This window comes from Trachypithecus francoisi, unplaced genomic scaffold, assembly GCF_009764315.1.
Source record: "Trachypithecus francoisi isolate TF-2019V2 unplaced genomic scaffold, Tfra_2.0 Lachesis_group16, whole genome shotgun sequence".
NCBI lineage: Eukaryota > Metazoa > Chordata > Mammalia > Primates > Cercopithecidae > Trachypithecus > Trachypithecus francoisi.
The window spans coordinates 86100738-86118509 of NW_022681461.1; the positions used below are offsets into that span (position 1 = coordinate 86100738).

General features: G+C 38.4%; 1 protein-coding gene across 10 annotated transcripts in view; it reads right to left on the minus strand.

Moving 5' to 3' along the window:
* Positions 1-17772, minus strand: part of INVS (inversin) — a 236276-nt gene that overhangs the window by 58845 nt on the left and 159659 nt on the right. For 9 of the 10 annotated variants that reach the window (XM_033237974.1, XM_033237972.1, XM_033237970.1 and 6 more), the window contains 3 exons: positions 15335-15502; positions 4830-5010; positions 2055-2164 (listed from right to left, as the gene is read on the minus strand). In XM_033237974.1, the coding sequence (XP_033093865.1) occupies positions 2055-2164; positions 4830-5010; positions 15335-15502 (459 nt within the window). Of the gene's footprint in view, positions 1-2054; positions 2165-4829; positions 5011-15334; positions 15503-17772 lie in introns of those variants that run through there. The other variant, XM_033237975.1, reaches the window with a different exon arrangement.

Consider the following 17772-nt stretch of genomic DNA (forward strand, 5'->3'; position numbering starts at 1 on the left):
TGTTTTGTTTTGTTTTCTATAAACAGGGGATAACATATCTAATAGCCTTGTGTTGATTTATGGGTTGAGCTGTGATTTCCATAGATTGACTAGGCTGGGTCAAGTTAATTTCCTACCTATTTGTAATAAAAAAAACCTCCTAAAATACTGCTTTGTTAGGTGATAACAGATAATGATTTGTCAAAACTCTAGGTGGTAAACTGAATAAGTTGTTAGGAATACCAAGAAGCAAGGATTAGAGGAATAGTTGTTCTGGATACCAGAGTCAGGAAGGGTGTGAAGATAAGATATTTTAGAGATCTGAGTATTTAACAGAGCATTTGGAGAGGTCACGAAGATGAAATTATACTATGCTTGATGATAGTACTATTTATTTATGTATTTATTTATTTATTTTTGAGATGAAGTCTTGCTCTGTCACCCAGGCTGGAGTGCAGTGGCACTATCTTGGCTCACTGCAACCTCCGCCTCCCAGGTTCAAGCGATTCTCCTCCCTCAGCCTCCCAAGTAGCTGGGACTACAGGCACCAGTCACCTTGCCCGGCTAATTTTTGTATTTTTAGTAGAAACAGTGTTTCCACCATGTTGGCATGTTCTCGAACTCCAGACCTTAGGTGATCTGCCCATCTCGGCCTCCCAAAGTGCTGGGATTACAGGCGTGAGCTACCATGCCTGACCTGATAGTATTATTATAATTTAATGAAACTAAGGGTTTCACTATGCATATCAATGTAGAAGGCAGCAAAATCTGTTTTAACGTGTGCATCCTTGGATGAATCTGGTTCTTGATGGCCATTCATACTCAGGAAGCTGAAGTAGCCTAGACACTATCATGTTGCGGGGTGGACTGGGGACATAATGGATGAGAAAGGGGAGGGGAAGAACTATGAATAATATTCAGTATTTTTGGAAATAATTCATTTTTGCATTCTCAGATGTATAATATACATAATTATCAACACTAGTAGTAATGAGAGTACATTCTATTTCTTGAGTACGTGCTCTATGCCAAGGTATACAGCAGGCACTTGCCATAAATTTTCTCTAATCTTTACAACAATCCTGAAAGAAAAGGTATAATTATCCTCATCTTACATATGAAGAAACTAAGATTAAGAAACTTGTGTAAGGTAATAATGCAGTTTAGCAAACTGCACAGACAGGATTCTAGCTGAGATTGTTCTAGTTCCAAAGCCTTGCCACACTGCTTTAAGGACAATTACACATGGCTGAACACTAAGATGTTCTTAGTGCTATAAAAGTAATACAAAGATGAAGTATTTTTTTTTTTTTTTTTTTTTTTGAGGCGGAGTCTCGCTCTGTCGCCCGGACTGGAGTGCAGTGGCCGGATCTCAGCTCACTGCAAGCTCCGCCTCCCGGGTTTACGCCATTCTCCTGCCTCAGCCTCCCGAGTAGCTGGGACTACAGGCGCCCGCCACCTCGCCCGGCTAGTTTTTTTGTATTTTTAGTAGAGACGGGGTTTCACTGTGTTAGCCAGGATGGTCTCGATCTCCTGACCTCGTGATCCGCCCGTCTCGGCCTCCCAAAGTGCTGGGATTACAGGCTTGAGCCACCGCGCCCGGCCAAAGATGAAGTATTCTTACTGTAAAGTAAAATGTTACGCTTAACATTAAAATCAAAACTGTATAAAACTTCAGATGTGACTAACAACCTAAAAAAAAACAAACAAAAAACCTTAGACTATCACTTGCATCACAGAGTGAACAGCATGAACCATTGTTAAAAGATAATTGATACATAAAAACAGACAAATGAGTCTAAGTAAATCTGGGAAAAGCTGAATAAGATCAGTGGATTGTATCAATGTCAATTTCCTGTTTATGATATTGTATTGGATGTTACCGTTAGAGTGAATTAGGTGTAGGAGTGCAAAAAGCTTATTGGAAAACTAAAGAAAGAAAAAAAAAGAGTGAACTAGGTGCAGGGTACATGAAATCTTGTTGTATTATTTCCTTCAACTACATATGATTCTATGATTATATAAAAATAAAAGTTTTCACTAAGAAAAAAAGAGCATTGTCTTGTTTTACTCACAGCAAAGTTACTCTGAGCAGCATAGTGCAAAGGTGTGGCTCCTTGGCTGTCAGATGGGATAGTTCCAGACTTATTTCTTTCTAAAAGGAGATGGACAATCTGTGCATGGCCTGAGAAAAGACACAAAAAGGTAATTATCACTTATAAAGGACGTTAATTAATTTATAATCTATTTAAATGAAAAAGGTAAGACAATTCACTGACACATAATACAGCATTCACAATGGTTTCTGAACAGCAGCCCCCAATGCAGCCTCTTCTAACTTCTCACTAACATATTAATATGAGGTAGAACAGAATGAAAACTTACTAAAAACTTAATGCTTCAATCAGGTAGGAATGAATTAAGTATACTTGTCAGACTGAGAAAAAACTATATTAGGCATCATCTCATCGCATTCCCTTCATTTTATAAAGCTACCTAAAGCAAAGGAGGGGAAGGTGCTTTAGAGCCAACCCCTCTTAGCCTTCACTGCTCCTACTCTCAAGGTTCCATTGCCCAACCAAACAGAACTGCGTAGCTGTTGTCTTCTATTCAGGTGGACAAACCATAATACAACCTCTTCTATCTCTGAGGCCTCCCATCCCTATATTCTCCTTCCCATAATCTTTTATTGTATTTATATTTTATAACATCTAGGCAGTGATTTCAAATCTCAGAAAACAAGTGGGCAGGCATGATGAGGCAGCAATGAAGACAATATAGTGCATTCTGGAGGATGTGATCTCCACAAGTGAAGAGCTGTAGAAAATACTAAAAAATGAGCAAACCTGATAGTAGTATATATAGGAAATCTGAAATTTTATACACTCTATTGTTTTCAGATATTGGAGAATGAAGAAGATGCCCCATTAGCAGAGCAAGGATATACTGCACAAAAGCCAGGCAGAGAAAAGTAATTTGAGTGGAAGTTGTGCTCATCTATCTGCTCTCCAGAAGTGGTCTAAGATGGAGTTCTCCATAATATAAATGTGGGATCAAAGACAATCTGTGCCACATAGTTACTCTAAACACATTTCATTTTGTTTGAGAAATAAAGGGAAAAATTCAGTAAAGACTACATAAAAACATACTATAGGAAAGTGAAAAAGAAGCACTGTCAGAAAGATAAACAGCATACCTCTGAAAATGATCTAGAGAAGGATCCAGAGGAAAATTTCAGGAAACTGGTATCCTCGACTTAGTGCAAAAAGAGATGGCTTCTATGAAACAGAAACAGGGTATTCTAAGAAGAAAACAGAGTGAAATGAAAAAGTAATGGAAGGAAGTTAAAAGGAAATGAAATGAGATAAAAAGGAATATAGGTAAGACAAGGAAATAAAAATATAACCCCAAATACAATCTATATAGGAGGCAGAAAGAAAGCAAAACTTATAGAACAAAAAGTCAATTTAGTTATGTGGAGACAAATTTGCCAAGTAAGCCCAGAATCCAGAGGAAAAAGAAAAAGGGATGTAAGATGAAATCTGACTAATAATTATAAATCTGGTGGTAAAAGTGGATGCACACATAAACACCATTTTTTAAAAAAAGATAATGTGTAATTTAAAAATTAAGATCAAGATTATAATAATTAGGGGGAAATCTCAGATTATATTAACAAGTACCAGAAGAGTGATGAGTATCTGTGCTAAATTTTTTGTCTTAAATAGGTGGGAGTCAATAGATGCATTTTTGCTCTTGACTCTGATTCAGGCTTTAAAAAGTTTTTGATAAATTTAAAAGTAACCACTAATAGAACCTAAATCCTCCTAAAACGTTAGACAATTCAAAACCAAATAACAACAACAAATCTAATCCATATACCAAAGAGCCGAAAGCAAAGGAAACAGGAAACAAAACAAAACAAACAAACAAACAAAAAATGTTAAACTGAAAACACTAATAATAGCAGGATAGCAGGAAAAAAAAAAGTCCTGATTATTTATCTTATAACAATGACTACTAATGGGTAAAATTCCTTCATTGAAAGAGAAAGACTCTCAGATTGACTCCACACACAAAAAAATCCAACATACACATAAAACATACACATATATACACTCTCTCATCTATAAAAGTGATCTTCAAAAAGGTTAATTAAAAGGCATTTCAGGAAAATATAAAGAAAAAAACTCAAATATCATAGTATTAGCACAAACATAAAATTAAAGCCCTCCTCCCCAAAAATATAGGTGCTGAATATGAAAAGGTTTATGTTACATTTACATGTTATCAATAAACATGAATTACTTTTTTTTTTTTTTTTTTTTTTTTTTTTGAGACAGAGTCTCGCTTAGTCGCCCAGGCTGGAGTGCAGTGGCCGGATCTCAGCTCACTGCAAGCTCCGCCTCCCGGGTTTACGCCATTCTCCTGCCTCAGCCTCCCGAGTAGCTGGGACCACAGGCGCCCGCCACCTCGCCCGGCTAGTTTTTTGTATTTTTTAATAGAGACGGGGTTTCACCGTGTTAGCCAGGATGGTCTCGATCTCCTGACCTCGTGATCCACCCGTCTCGGCCTCCCAAAGTGCTGGGATTACAGGCTTGAGCCACCGCGCCCGGCCATGAATTACTTTTATAACAAAAATTTAAAGTTAAGACATGTTGAAATTAAAACTAATATTTAACAGAAAATAAATTTATATTACTATAATTTAGTTTATAAAACAATACAACATATCAGTTAGAAATCAAAATAATTAACTAGGAGTTGGGAGCAAAGAGTGGAAGGGAAGGCATAGAAATATTCCTATACTCATGCAGTTTCATCTACTGTTGATCCTTTGAGTCACATACCTAATAAAGCTGCCCAGTGCAGTGGGGTTCGAAATAAGTTATCATAAGACGTTATATTGCAGCTTTCATATGAGGTCAAGACATCAACCACGGTCACATTCCCATCAGCAACTGCAAAGTGAAGAGGAGTTCGACCCTCGTAGTCTTGCCAGTTCAGTAAAGACTCCGTTGGAGCAGCATCCTGATTTGAAGGAACCAGAGACTTCAGACATACATGGAATCCTCAATAAACTACATTTGGTGTAAGCATTTTTTTCTTTCTTTCTTTTTTAGAGACAGGGTCTCATTCTGTCACCCAGGTTGGAGTACAGTGGCATGATCACAGCTCACTGCAGCCTCAAACTCCTGGGCTCAAGCAATCCTCCTGTCTCAGCTTCCCAAGTAGCTGGGACTACAGGCACACCCCATCACACCTGGCTAACTTTTGTTTTTTGTAGAGATGGGGTTTTGCCATGTTGCTCAGGCTGGTCTTTAATTCCTGGGCTCAAGCAATTCTCCTACCTCAGCCTCTGGGATTATGCTGGGATTATGGTGTGAATCACTGTGCCCAGCCTGGCACAAGAATTAACTGAGGAATTTTCGAAATAAGATCTCTACATTCTCTCTCAGCACAAATGATAAATCATGGAAAAAGTACAAAGTCTAAATCTTTAAAAAATTATTTTCATATTTAATTATAAAAAGTACAGAAAATAATATAACCATTACATACTGATTATCTAGATCAAAAAGGAGTCAACATTTTGCCTGATATGCTTTTGTTTCTGTTATGGTTCAACTAGAGATGTATGTTTTATACTTTTGTATATATGTATGTATCCATAAACCATACACGAATTTTGTATGTGTGTTTTCAATATTCACATTATGGCAATGGACGTGTATCCTTTGGAAATTCTTTCTTTCAACACTATACTTTGGATATCTATGTTGGTACTAGTTTAGTTATTGAGGTGCTTGAATAAGCCACGATTTAGTTATCTATTTTCCTATTGAGGGACATTTAGGCTATTCCCATTTTTTTCACTACTACAAATAATGCTGCAATTAATGTTTCCTTTACATGTCCCTTGTAGCACATGTGTGAGATTTTTCCATAGGCTAGATACCTAGAAGGGGAACTGCTGGGGTGAAGGATATCTTCAAATACCTTCAAATTGTCACATCACTCTCCAAATGGTCTTACCAATTAACATTGCCATGACAATATGTAAAAGTTTTTATTTCCCTACATGCTGGCACAAATTAATCATTTGGTATTATCAAGCTTACTGTATTTTTCCCTTATAGTTATGAAAGACATTTCACTGCTATTTTAACTTGCAGTTCATTTATGAATGGGGTTGAGATTTTTCAATCATGTGTTTATTAGTGATTCAGTTTGATATGTCTGTAAATGGACAGTTCAAAACGTTAATTAATTTTTCAACTGGATCTCTGTAGCAGGCATTATGGAAATTACCAGGCAGATTTGAAAAGGAACCAAATAGAACTTTTAGAAGTGAAAAATTTAATCACTAAGATTAAAGGTTCAATGGATAGGGTAAGCAACAGGTTGGACTTATTTGAAGACTTAGAAAACTGGAAGACAGATCTGATGTTATTACCCAGAATGCAGCAGAAAGAGATAAGGAGATGAGAATATAAAAGAGAAGTTAAAAGACATGGAGGATTAGATAAAATGCCTTAAAATATATATAATTGGAGACCCTAAAGGCAAGAGTAAAGAGAATGAAGGAGAGGTGATATTTAAGGATAACAGCTATGTATGTTTGACAGAACTGAGATACAATAATTAGAATGTATACCAAACAGGATTTTTTTAAAAAGGTCACACCTAGACACACTGTAGTAAAACTGTAGAATGCCAAACAAAGAGTAAAATGTAAAAGCAGCCTGAGAGAAAAGATACATCATGCATAAAGAAATGACATACCAATAACAGACTCCTTAAGAGCAGTAATAAAAGGCAGAAAGTAGCAAAATACTACGCTGAAAGAGCTGAGAAAAATAGATTCCCAGGCCTATGTATACAGGATAATAATTTTTTTTTCAAGAGGCATACATTCTTAACAATTAAAAAGAGAGAGTTGGCTGGGGGTTGTGGCTCATGCCTGTAATCCCAGCACTTTGGGAGGCTGAGGTAGGTGGATCACTTGAGGCTAACAGTTTGAAACCAGTCTGGCCAACATGGTGAAACTCTGTCTCTACTAAAAATATAAAAATTAGCTGTGCGGGGTGGCGTGCACCTGTAGTCCCAGCTACTCAGGAGGATGAGGCAGGAGAATCACTTGAATCCAGGATGCGGAGGTTGCAGTGAGCTGAAATCACACTGCTGCACTCCAGCCTGTGACAGCACAAGGCTCTGTCCCAAAAAAACAAAAAACTAAAAACAAACAAACAAAACCAGAGACAGTTGACCACCGAAAGATCTATACTAAAGAGAGTCAAGAGGACAACTCAGCAAGATGGCTGAATAGGAACAGTTCTGGTCTGCAGCTCCCAGTGAGGCCAACGCAGAAGGCGGGTGATTTCTGCATTTCTAACTGTGGTGCCCAGTTCATCTCATTGGGACTGGTTAGACAGTGGGTGCAGCCCACAGATGGCGAGCAGAAGCAGGGTAGGGCGTTGCCTCACCCGGGAAGTGCAAAGTATCAGGGAACTCCCTCCCCTAGTCAAGGGAAGCTGTGAAGGACAGTGCCATAAAGGACTGTGCTATCCAGCCCAGATACTACACTTTTTTCATGGTGTTTGGAACCAGCAGACTAGGAGATTCCCTAGGGTGCCTACAGCACCAGGGCCCTGGGTTTCAAGCACCAAACTGGGTGGCTGTTTGGGCAGACATTGAGCTAGCTTCAGGAGTTCTTTTTCATACCCCAGTGGCGCCTGGAATCCCAGGGAGATAAAACCATTCACTCCTCTGGAAAGGGGGCTGAAGCCAGGGAGCCAAGTGGTTTTGCTCAGCAGGTCCCACCTCCCCGGAGTCCAGAAAGCTAAGATCCACTAGCTTGAAATTCTCACTGCCAGCACAGCAGTCTGAAGTCAACCTGGGATGCCTGAGCTTGGTGAGGGGAGGGGCGTCACCATTACTGAGGCTTGAGTAGGCTGTTTTCCCCTCACAGGGTAAACAAAGCCTCCAGGAAGTTCGAACTGGGCAGAGCCCACCACAGCATGGCAAACCACTGTAGCCAGACTGCCTCTCTAGATTCTTCCACTCTGGGCAGGGCATCTCTGAAAGAAAGGCAGCCGTTCCAGTCAGGGGCTTATAGATAAAACTCCCATCTCCCTGGGACAGAGCACCCAGGGAAGGGGTGGCTGTGGGCACAGCTTCAGCGGACTTAAATGTTCCTGCCTGCCAGCTCTGAAGAAAGCAGCAGATCTCCCAACACAGTGCTCAAGCTCTGCTAAGGGAAAGACTGCCTCCTCAAGTGGGTCCCTGACCCCTGTGCCTCCTCTCTGGGAGACACCTCCCAGCAGGGGTCAGCAGACACCTCAGAGAGGAGAGCCCTGGCTGGAATCGAGCAGGTGCCCCTCTGGGACGAAGCTTCCAGAGGAAAGAACAGGTAGCAATCTTTACTGTTCTGCAGCCTCTGCTGGTGATACCCATGCAAACAGGGTCTGGAATAGACTTCCAGTGAACTCCAGCAGACCTTTAGAAGAGAGGAAAACTAACAAACAGAAAGCAATAACATTAACATCAACAAAAAGCACACCCACACAAAAATCCCATCCAAAGGTCATCAGCATCAAAGATCAAAGGTAGATAAATCCATGAAGATGAGGGAAAACCTGTGCAAAAATGCTGAAAATTCCAAAAACCAGAATGCCTCTTCTCCTCCAAAAGATCACAAGTCCTTGCCAGCAAGGGAACAAAAATGGACAGAGAATGAGCTTGAGGAATTGACAGAAGCAGGCTTCAGAAGGTGGGTAATAACAAACTCCTCCAAGCTAAAGGAGCATGTTCTAACCCAATGCAAGCAAGCTAAGAACCTTGATAAAAGATTATAGGAACTGCTAACTAGAATATCCATTTTGTAGAAGAACATAAATGACCTGATGAAACTGAAAAACACAGCACGAGTACTTCGTGAAGCATACACAAGTATCAATAGCCAAATCGATCAAGTGGAGGAAATGATATCAGATATTGAAGATCAACTTAATGAAATAAAGCATGAAGACAAGGTTAGAGGAAAAAGAATGAAAAGGAATGAACAAAGCCTCCAAGACATATGGGACTATGTGAAAAGACCAAACCTACGTTGGTGTACCTGAAAGTGACGAGGAGAATGGAACCAAGTTGGAAAACACAATTCAGGATATTATACAGGAGAACTTCCCCAATCTAGCAAGACAGGGCAACATCCAAATTCAGGAAATACAGAGAACACCACTAAGATACTCCTCAAGAGCAACCCCAAGATACATAATCATCAGATTCACCAAGGTTCAAATGAAGAAAAAAAATGTTAAGCGCAGCCAGAGAGAAAGATAAGGTTACCTTGAAAGGGAAACCCATCAGACTAACAGTGGATCTCTCTGCAGAAACCCTACAAGCCAGAAGAGAGTGGGGGTCAATATTCAACATTCTTAAAGAAAAGAATTTTCAACTCAGAATTTCATATCCAGCCAAACTAAGTTTCATAAGTGAAGGAGAAATAAAATCCTATACAGATAAGCACATGCTGAGGGATTTTTGTCATCACCAGGCCTGCCTCACAAGAGCTCCTGAAGGAAGCACTAAATATGGGAAGGAAAACCTGGTACCAGCCACTGCAAAGAGATATCAAAATATAAAGACCAACAATATTATGAAGAAACTATCAACTAATATACAAAATAAGCAGCTAGTATCATGACAACAGGACCAAATTCATACAAAACAATATTAACCATAAATGTAAATGGGCTAAATGCCCCAATTAAAAGACAAAGGCTGGCAAACTGGATAAAGAGTCAAGACCCACTGGTGTGCTGTATTCAGGAGACCCATCTCAAGTGCAAAGACACATGTGTGTGCAAAGACACACATAGGCTTAAAATAAAGGGATGAAGGAAGATTTACCAAGCAAATGGAAAGAAAAAAAAAAAGCAGGGGTTGCAATCTTAATCTCTGATAAAACAGACTTTCAACCAACAAAGATCAAAAAGACAAAGAAGGGAATTCCATAAAGGTAAAGGGATCAATATAACCAGAAGAGCTAACTATCCTAAATATATATGCATCCAATACAGGAGCACCCAGATTCATAAAGTAAGTTCTTCGAGACCTACAGAGACTTACACTCCCACACAATAATAGTGGGACACTTTAACACCCCACTGACAATATTAGACAGATCAACGCAACAGAAAATTAATAAGGATATTCAGGACTTGAACTCTGCTATGGATCAAGCGGACCTAATAAACATCTACAGAACTCTCCACCCCAAATCAACAGAATATACATTCTTCTCAGCACCACATCACACTTATTCTAAAATTGACCACATAATTGGAAGTAAAACCTCCTCAGCAAACGTAAAATAATGGAAATCATAACAAATAGTCTCTTAGACCACAGTGCAATCAAAGTAGAACTCAGGATTAAGAAACTCACTCAAAACCACACAACTACATGGAAACCAAACAACCTGCTCCTGAATGACTATTGAGCAAATAATGAAATTAAAGCAGAAATAAATAAGTTCTTTGAAACCAATGAGAAAAAAGACACAAGGTACCAGAATCTGTGGGACACAGCTAAAGAAGTGGTTAGAAGGAAATTTACAGCACTAAATGCCCACAGGACAAAGTGGGAAATATCTAAAATTGACACCCTAACATCACAATTAAAGGAACTAGAGAAACAAGAGTAAACACATTCAAAATCTAACAAAAGACAAGAGATAACTAAGATCAGAGCAGTACTGAAGGAGATAGAAACACAAAAAACCCTTCAAAAAATCAATGAATTCAGGAGCTGCTTTTTTGAAAAGACTAACAAAATAGACCACTAATAAAGAAGAAAAGAGATAATTAAATAGACACAATAAAAAATGGTATAGGGGATATCACCACTGACCCCACAGAAATACAAACTACCGTCAGAGAATACTATAAACACTTTCACGCAAATAAACTGGAAAATCTTGAAGAAATGGATAAATTCCTGTACACATACACTCTCCCAAGACTAAACCAGGAAGAAGTTGAATCCCTGAATAGACCAATAACAGGTTCTGAAATTGAGGCAGTATAATAGCCTACCAACCAATAAAAGTCCAGGACCAGACAGATTCAAAGCTGAATTTTACCAGAGGTACAAAGAGGAGCTGGTACCATTCCTTCTGAAACCATTCCAATCAATAGAAAAAGAGGGAATCCTCCTTAACTCATTTTATGAGGACAGCATCATCCTAACACCAAAACCGGCAGAGACACAAGAAAAAAAGGAAATTTCAGGCCAATATCCCTGGTGAACATCATTGCAAAAATCCTAAATAAAATACTGGTAAACCGAAACCAGCAGCATATCAAAAAGCTTATCCACCACGATCAAGTTGGCTTCATCCCTGGGATGCAAGGCTGATTCAACATATGCAAATTAATAAATGTAATCCATCACATAAACAGAACCCATGACAAAAACCACATGATTATCTCAATAGATGCAGAAAAGGCCTTCGATAACATTCGACACCCCTTCATGCTAAAACCACTCAATAAAATAGGTATTGAAGGAACATATCTAAAAATAATAAGAGCTATTTATGACAAATCCACAGCCAATATCATAATGAATGGGCAAAAGCTGGAAAACTGGCACATGACAAGGATACCCTCTCTCACCACTCCTATTCAACATAGTATTGGAAGTTTTGGCGAGGGCAATCAGGTAAGAGAAATAAAGGTTATTCGAATAGGAAGACAGGAAGTCAAATTGTCTCTGTTTGTAGATGACATGATCGTGTATTTAAATAACCCCATCATCTCAGCCCAGAAACTCCTTAAGCTGATAAGCAGCTTGAGTAAAGTCTCAGGATACAAAATCAATGTGCAAAAATCACAAACATTCCTATACACCAATAACAGACAGAGAGCAAATCATGAGTGAACTCCCATTCACAATTGCCACAAAGAGAAATAAAATATCTAGGAATATAACTTAGAAGGGATGTAAAGGACTTCTTCACGTTGTAGTTCCCTGAAGGAGAACTACAAACCACTGCTCAAAGAAATAAGAGAGGACACAAACAAATGGAAAGACATTCCACGCTCATGGACAGGAAGAAAGAATCAATATTGTGAAAATGGCCATACTGCCCAAAGTAATATATAGACTCAATGCTATTTCTATCAAGCTACTATTGACTTTCTTCACAGAATTAGAAAAAAACTATTTTAAATTTCATATGTAACCAAAAAAGAGACCGTATAGCCAAGACAATCCTAAGCAAAAAGAACAAAGCTGGAGGCATCATGCTACCTGACTTCAAACTATAATACAAGGCTACAGTAACCAAAACAGCATGATACTTGTACCAAAACAGATATATAGACCAATGGAACAGAACAGAGGCCTCAGAAATAATGTCACACATCTACAACCATTTGATCTTTGACAAACTTGACAAAAACAAGCAATGGGGAAAGGATTCCCTATTTCCTAAATGGTGTTTGGAAAACTGGCTAGCAGAAAACTGAAACTGGACCCCTTCCTTACACCTTATACAAAAATTAACTCAAGACGGATTAAAAACTTAAACATAAGACCTAAAACCATAAAAACACTGGAAGAAAACCTAGGCAATACCATTCAGGACATAGGCATGGGCAAAGACTTCATGACTAAAACACCAAAAGCAATGGTAACAAAAGCCAAAATTGGCAAATTGGATCTAATTAAACTAAAAAGCTTCTGCACAGCAAAAGAAACTATCATCAGAGTGATAGAAGAGGCAACTTACAGAATGGGATTTACAGGTCCCTATAGACATGGGACCTACAGACAGACAGAATGGGACCTACAGGACCTATAGACAGAACAGGCAACCTACAGAATGGGAGAACATTTTTTGCAATCTATCCATCTGACAAAGGACTAACATCCAGAAGGTACAAGGAACTTAAACAAATTTACAAGAAAAATAACAACTCCATCAAAAAGTGGGCAAAGGATATGAACAGGTACTTCTCAAAAGAAGACATTTATGCCGCCAATAAACATATGAACAAAAGCTCATCATCACCGGTCATTAGAGAAATGCAAATCAAAACCACAATGAGATACCATCTCATGCCAGTGAGAATGGTGATCATTAAAAAGTCAGGAAACAACAGATGCTGGAGAGGATGTGGAGAAATAGGAATGCTTTCATACTGTTGGTGGAGTGTAAATTAGTTCAACCATTGTGGAAGACAGTGTGGCGTTTCCTCAAGGATCTAGAACCAGAAATACCATTTGACCCAGGAATCCTATTACTGGGTATATACCCAAAGGATTATAAATCATTCTACTATAAAGACACATACACACATATGTTTATTGCAGTATTATTTACAATAACAAAGTCATGGAACCAATCCAAATGCCCATCAATGATAGACTGGATAAAGAAAATGTGGCACATATACACCATGGAATACTATGCAGCCATAAAAAAGAATGAGTTCATGTTCTTTGCAGAACTCATGGATGAAGCTGAAAACCATCATTCTCAGCAAACTAACACAAGAACAGAAAACCAAACACTGCATGTTCTCACTCATAAGTGGGAGTTGAACAATGAGAACACATGGACACAGGGAGGGGAACATCACACACTGGGGTCTGTTGGGGGGTGGGGGACAAGGGGAGGGATAGCATTAGGAGAAATATCTAATGTAGATGACAGGTTGATGGGTGCAGCGAACCACCACGGTACATGTGTACCTATGTAACCAACCTGAACGTTTTGTACCTGTATCCCAGAACTTATAGAATAATTTTAAAAAAGAATCTAAGAACTATATTTCAGGATGTAAAATAATAGCTTTAGAAGGAAAATTTCAGATACAAAAAAATGCAGAGCTAAGCATTGCATATACAAAATAATAATACTTTTAGTATCAGAGGTTGTAAAAAACGATTAAAAAATCCTTTAAAGTATAGTTTGTGTGTTAAAAACAAATATGACTAACTATTGGACTACCAAAGCATGTAAGTTAGAAGCTGGGACAGAGGGAGTAGAAAATCTCAAAGAATCAACTGATAAATATTCAGAATAAATAAGGAGTTTAACGAATTAATTAGATATATAACCAATGATCAAAAATATCAACTGCATTCCTATACACCTATAACAACCAGTTAAATATATATCCTAGATATGTTCAAAAATGTCAATGCAGCACTGTTTGTAAATAACAAAAAACTGGAAACAAAGTATCTGTCAATAACAGAATGAATATTGTGTGGCTTATTCATAAGATGGAATCCTATATAGCAGTAAAAATTAAAATATCACTTTTACATGCAGCAACATAGATAAAATCATCAGTGGTCAGGCACAGTGGCTCACGCCTGTAATCTCAACACTTTGGGAGGCCGAGGCAGGTGGATCACGAGGTCAGGAGGTCGAGACCATCCTTGCCAACATGGTGAAACCCCATCTCTACTAAAAATACAGAAATGAGCCAGGCATGGTGGCGCATGCCTGCAGTCCCAGCTACCCAGGATGTTGAGGCAGGAGAATTGCTTAAACCTGAGAGAGGGAGGCTGCAGTGAGCCAAGATCATGCCACTGTACTCCAGCCTGGGTGACAGAGCAAGACTCCGTCTCAAAAAAAAAAAAAAAAATTCACCAGATTAAGGTTGAGCGAGAAAAGAGTATTGCAAAAAACAAAACAAAAACAAAACAAAAACATGCAATATAATTCCTTGTATATCAAATTCAAAAACGTTAAAAACTGAGCAATATATTGTTTAAGGATACAAATAAATGTGGTAATGGAAATCGGGAATGATAAACACAAGACTGAAGACAGTTGTTGCCTCTGTGAAAGGAGAGAGTAGAATGAGACTGAGAGGTACTCCACTCAGAGGACTTAAAAGGTAATGGTAATATACTTTTTCTTAAACTTGATAGTGAGTACATAAGTATTTGTTGTTTCATTATTATTTATATTTTACCTGTATTTTGCTGATACTTGTATCTATTCACCGTTTAATAAAAACAAGTATGAAACAAAGTAAGGAAATAACTATAAATTCAGGGAAGTAGTTGCTGGGGTACAGGAATGAGCATGGCACAGGGGGAATGAATGCATTTAAAAACTGGGACATAGGAAACCTCTATGTGGTCTTAAATAGTGGTACTGAAATGTTCTACTTCTTGGGGGATGGGTCCATATGTCTGTTATATTCTTTTGCTTAATAATTTGCTTGTATGTCAAATACAAGCTTTTGCATATATTGAATAATTCATAATAAAAATTTTTCTTAAAAAGGCCATTCAGGTCTAGCAGTACCATTCAACTCACCAGAATGCATCTCACTGTGTGAACAGCACTTGGATCTTTATGGTTGGCTGCCCAGTGAAGTGGGATCTTGCCTTCAACATCAGGAATCCCAATGTTAGAATCATGCTTGATGAGCAGTTTCACATGCTCAGGGTTATTGTAGTAGGCACTCCAATGCAGAGCTGTTTGCTGCAAAATCGAGAGGTTCTCAGAATAACAACAGTAACAACAACTAACTTTCCCCAAGCTTTTACTATGGGACAGGCACTGTTACAAGAGTTTTATACAATAGTTCCCCTGTATCTTTGGTTTCACTTTTCATGATTTCAGGTCTCTGTGTTCAACCAAAGTCTAAAAATATTAAATAGAACATTCCAGAAATAAACAATTTATAAGTTTTAAATTGTATGCCATTCTAAATAACATGATGAAATAGTGCTTCATCCCGCCCCATCCTACCTGGGACACAAATCTTTCCTTGTTCAGCACATCCCCACTGTAGACATTCCCTGCCAGTTAGTCACCTAGCAGCCAACTCAGATATCCCATTCATTGTCATGATATTAGATTCACAGTGCTTGTGTTCAAGTCATCCTTCTTTTACTTAACGGCCCCAAAGCTCACAATTATTGATACTGGTGATTCAGATATGCCAAAGAGCATAAAGTGTTTCCTTTAAGTGAAAAGGTTAAAGCTCTCAATAAGAAAAATTTGTTGAGTTTGCTAAGCTCTATGGTAAGAACAAATCTATCTGTGAAACTGTAAAGAAGGAAGAAGAAATTCATGTTGATTTTGCTGTTGCATACCAAACTGCAAAAATTATGGCCATAGTGCCTGATAAGTGCTTAGTTAAGATGGAAAAAGTGCTAAATTTGTGGGTGGAAGACATGAACAGAAATGTGTTCCTATTGATGGAAATTGGGCTTGACACTATCCGCAGTTTCAAGTATCCATTGGGGGTGTTGGAAGATATTTCCTTTGAACAAGGGAGACTACTGTCTATTTAATTGCATGCAGTCATCTTACTATTCCTGGGAGACAAGTATGTTTTTAAATTTGCATGTGATTGATGAGCAAACAGCACACGGAACCTAAGTAATCTGCTCAGGGACATAAAGGAAGTAAGTGGCTGAACTGAGATTTTAACCCAGGCAGTCTGACTCCAGAATCTGACCTCTTAGTCATGACAGTTATTTAGTTCATCCGGTACTGATAACACGGAGAAAGAGAAAGCGGCCCAGTCATTTATAAATAATCATCAACAAAGTAAGTGATGATCTTGATAATGCACATCTGGTTATCACCAAGGACCTTAAGAACGTGATAGGATGTTTTGAATTTTAATATCCATAAAAAATCCATGCATATGCATCTGGAACCCATTCCATATATCAGAAGATAAATTTTAATTTAACTACAATTTTAGAGGATAAAGTATTAGACCCAGTTATTGATGAAAAGATACATTTTGAAAATACAGCAGTACTTGCTTTTGTCAACCTAAATAACAACGTCTCTCTAAAAGAAAATAATGTTTGGCCGGGTGCAGTGGCTCATGCCTGTAATCTCAGCACTTTGGGAGATCGAGGCGGGTGGATCACTTGAGGTCAGGAGTTCGAGACCAGCCGGGTCAACCTGGTGAAACCCCTTCTCTACTAAAAATACAAAAATTAGTCGGGTGTGGTGGTGCATGCCTGTAATCCCAGCTACTCGGGAGGCTGAAGCAAGAGAATCGCTTGACCTCGGGAGGTGGAGGTTTCAGTAAGCCGAGATCATATCACTAAATGCCAGCCTGGGTGATAGAAAAAGAAAAAAAAGAAAGAAAATCATGTTTATTTGGTATCTGGTAGTAGGATGTTGTTAAACCGTGTACTTAAGTAAAGGAAGACAAAGTTTTTAAAAGAAAAATGAGGAGGATTACATAATTGTTTTCAAATGATGATCCTTGGCTACAAAGATCAATAACAAAGATAATGCCAGCGCAAGGCTGGAAGGGCAGTTGCTGGGCAAATGTCTTTGAAGAAGTAATTTTTGTGTTTAAGGTTACGATGGCCTTTGTGCAAGGCTGTGGTTTTTGCACAGTTTGTGATTTTTTTTTTTTTTTAAATCACACTTACAAGCACGAGAATCCTCTCTTTATGGCTTTCCCTGGCTCTGTCAGGTTTTGTTGTTGTTGTTTTAAACAGAAAGAACTCCATTTTGATATTGACAATGTTCACACTTTATTTCAGATAAAAGTTAAAAATGATCATCTTGAACTTGTTGAAGTTGCTTTAAAATCTCTTCTGCTGTTCTCATCAACATACTTCTATAAGACTGGCTTCCCTATTAGGAGAATTATTAAGAAAAAATGTAAGAACTGTTTAAATTTTTATCAGCCCTCATGAGCAGCATTGTCAGCAATCCAATCTACAATTAGATAATTTAATGAACAGGAACCAAGCCCACCTGTCACATTA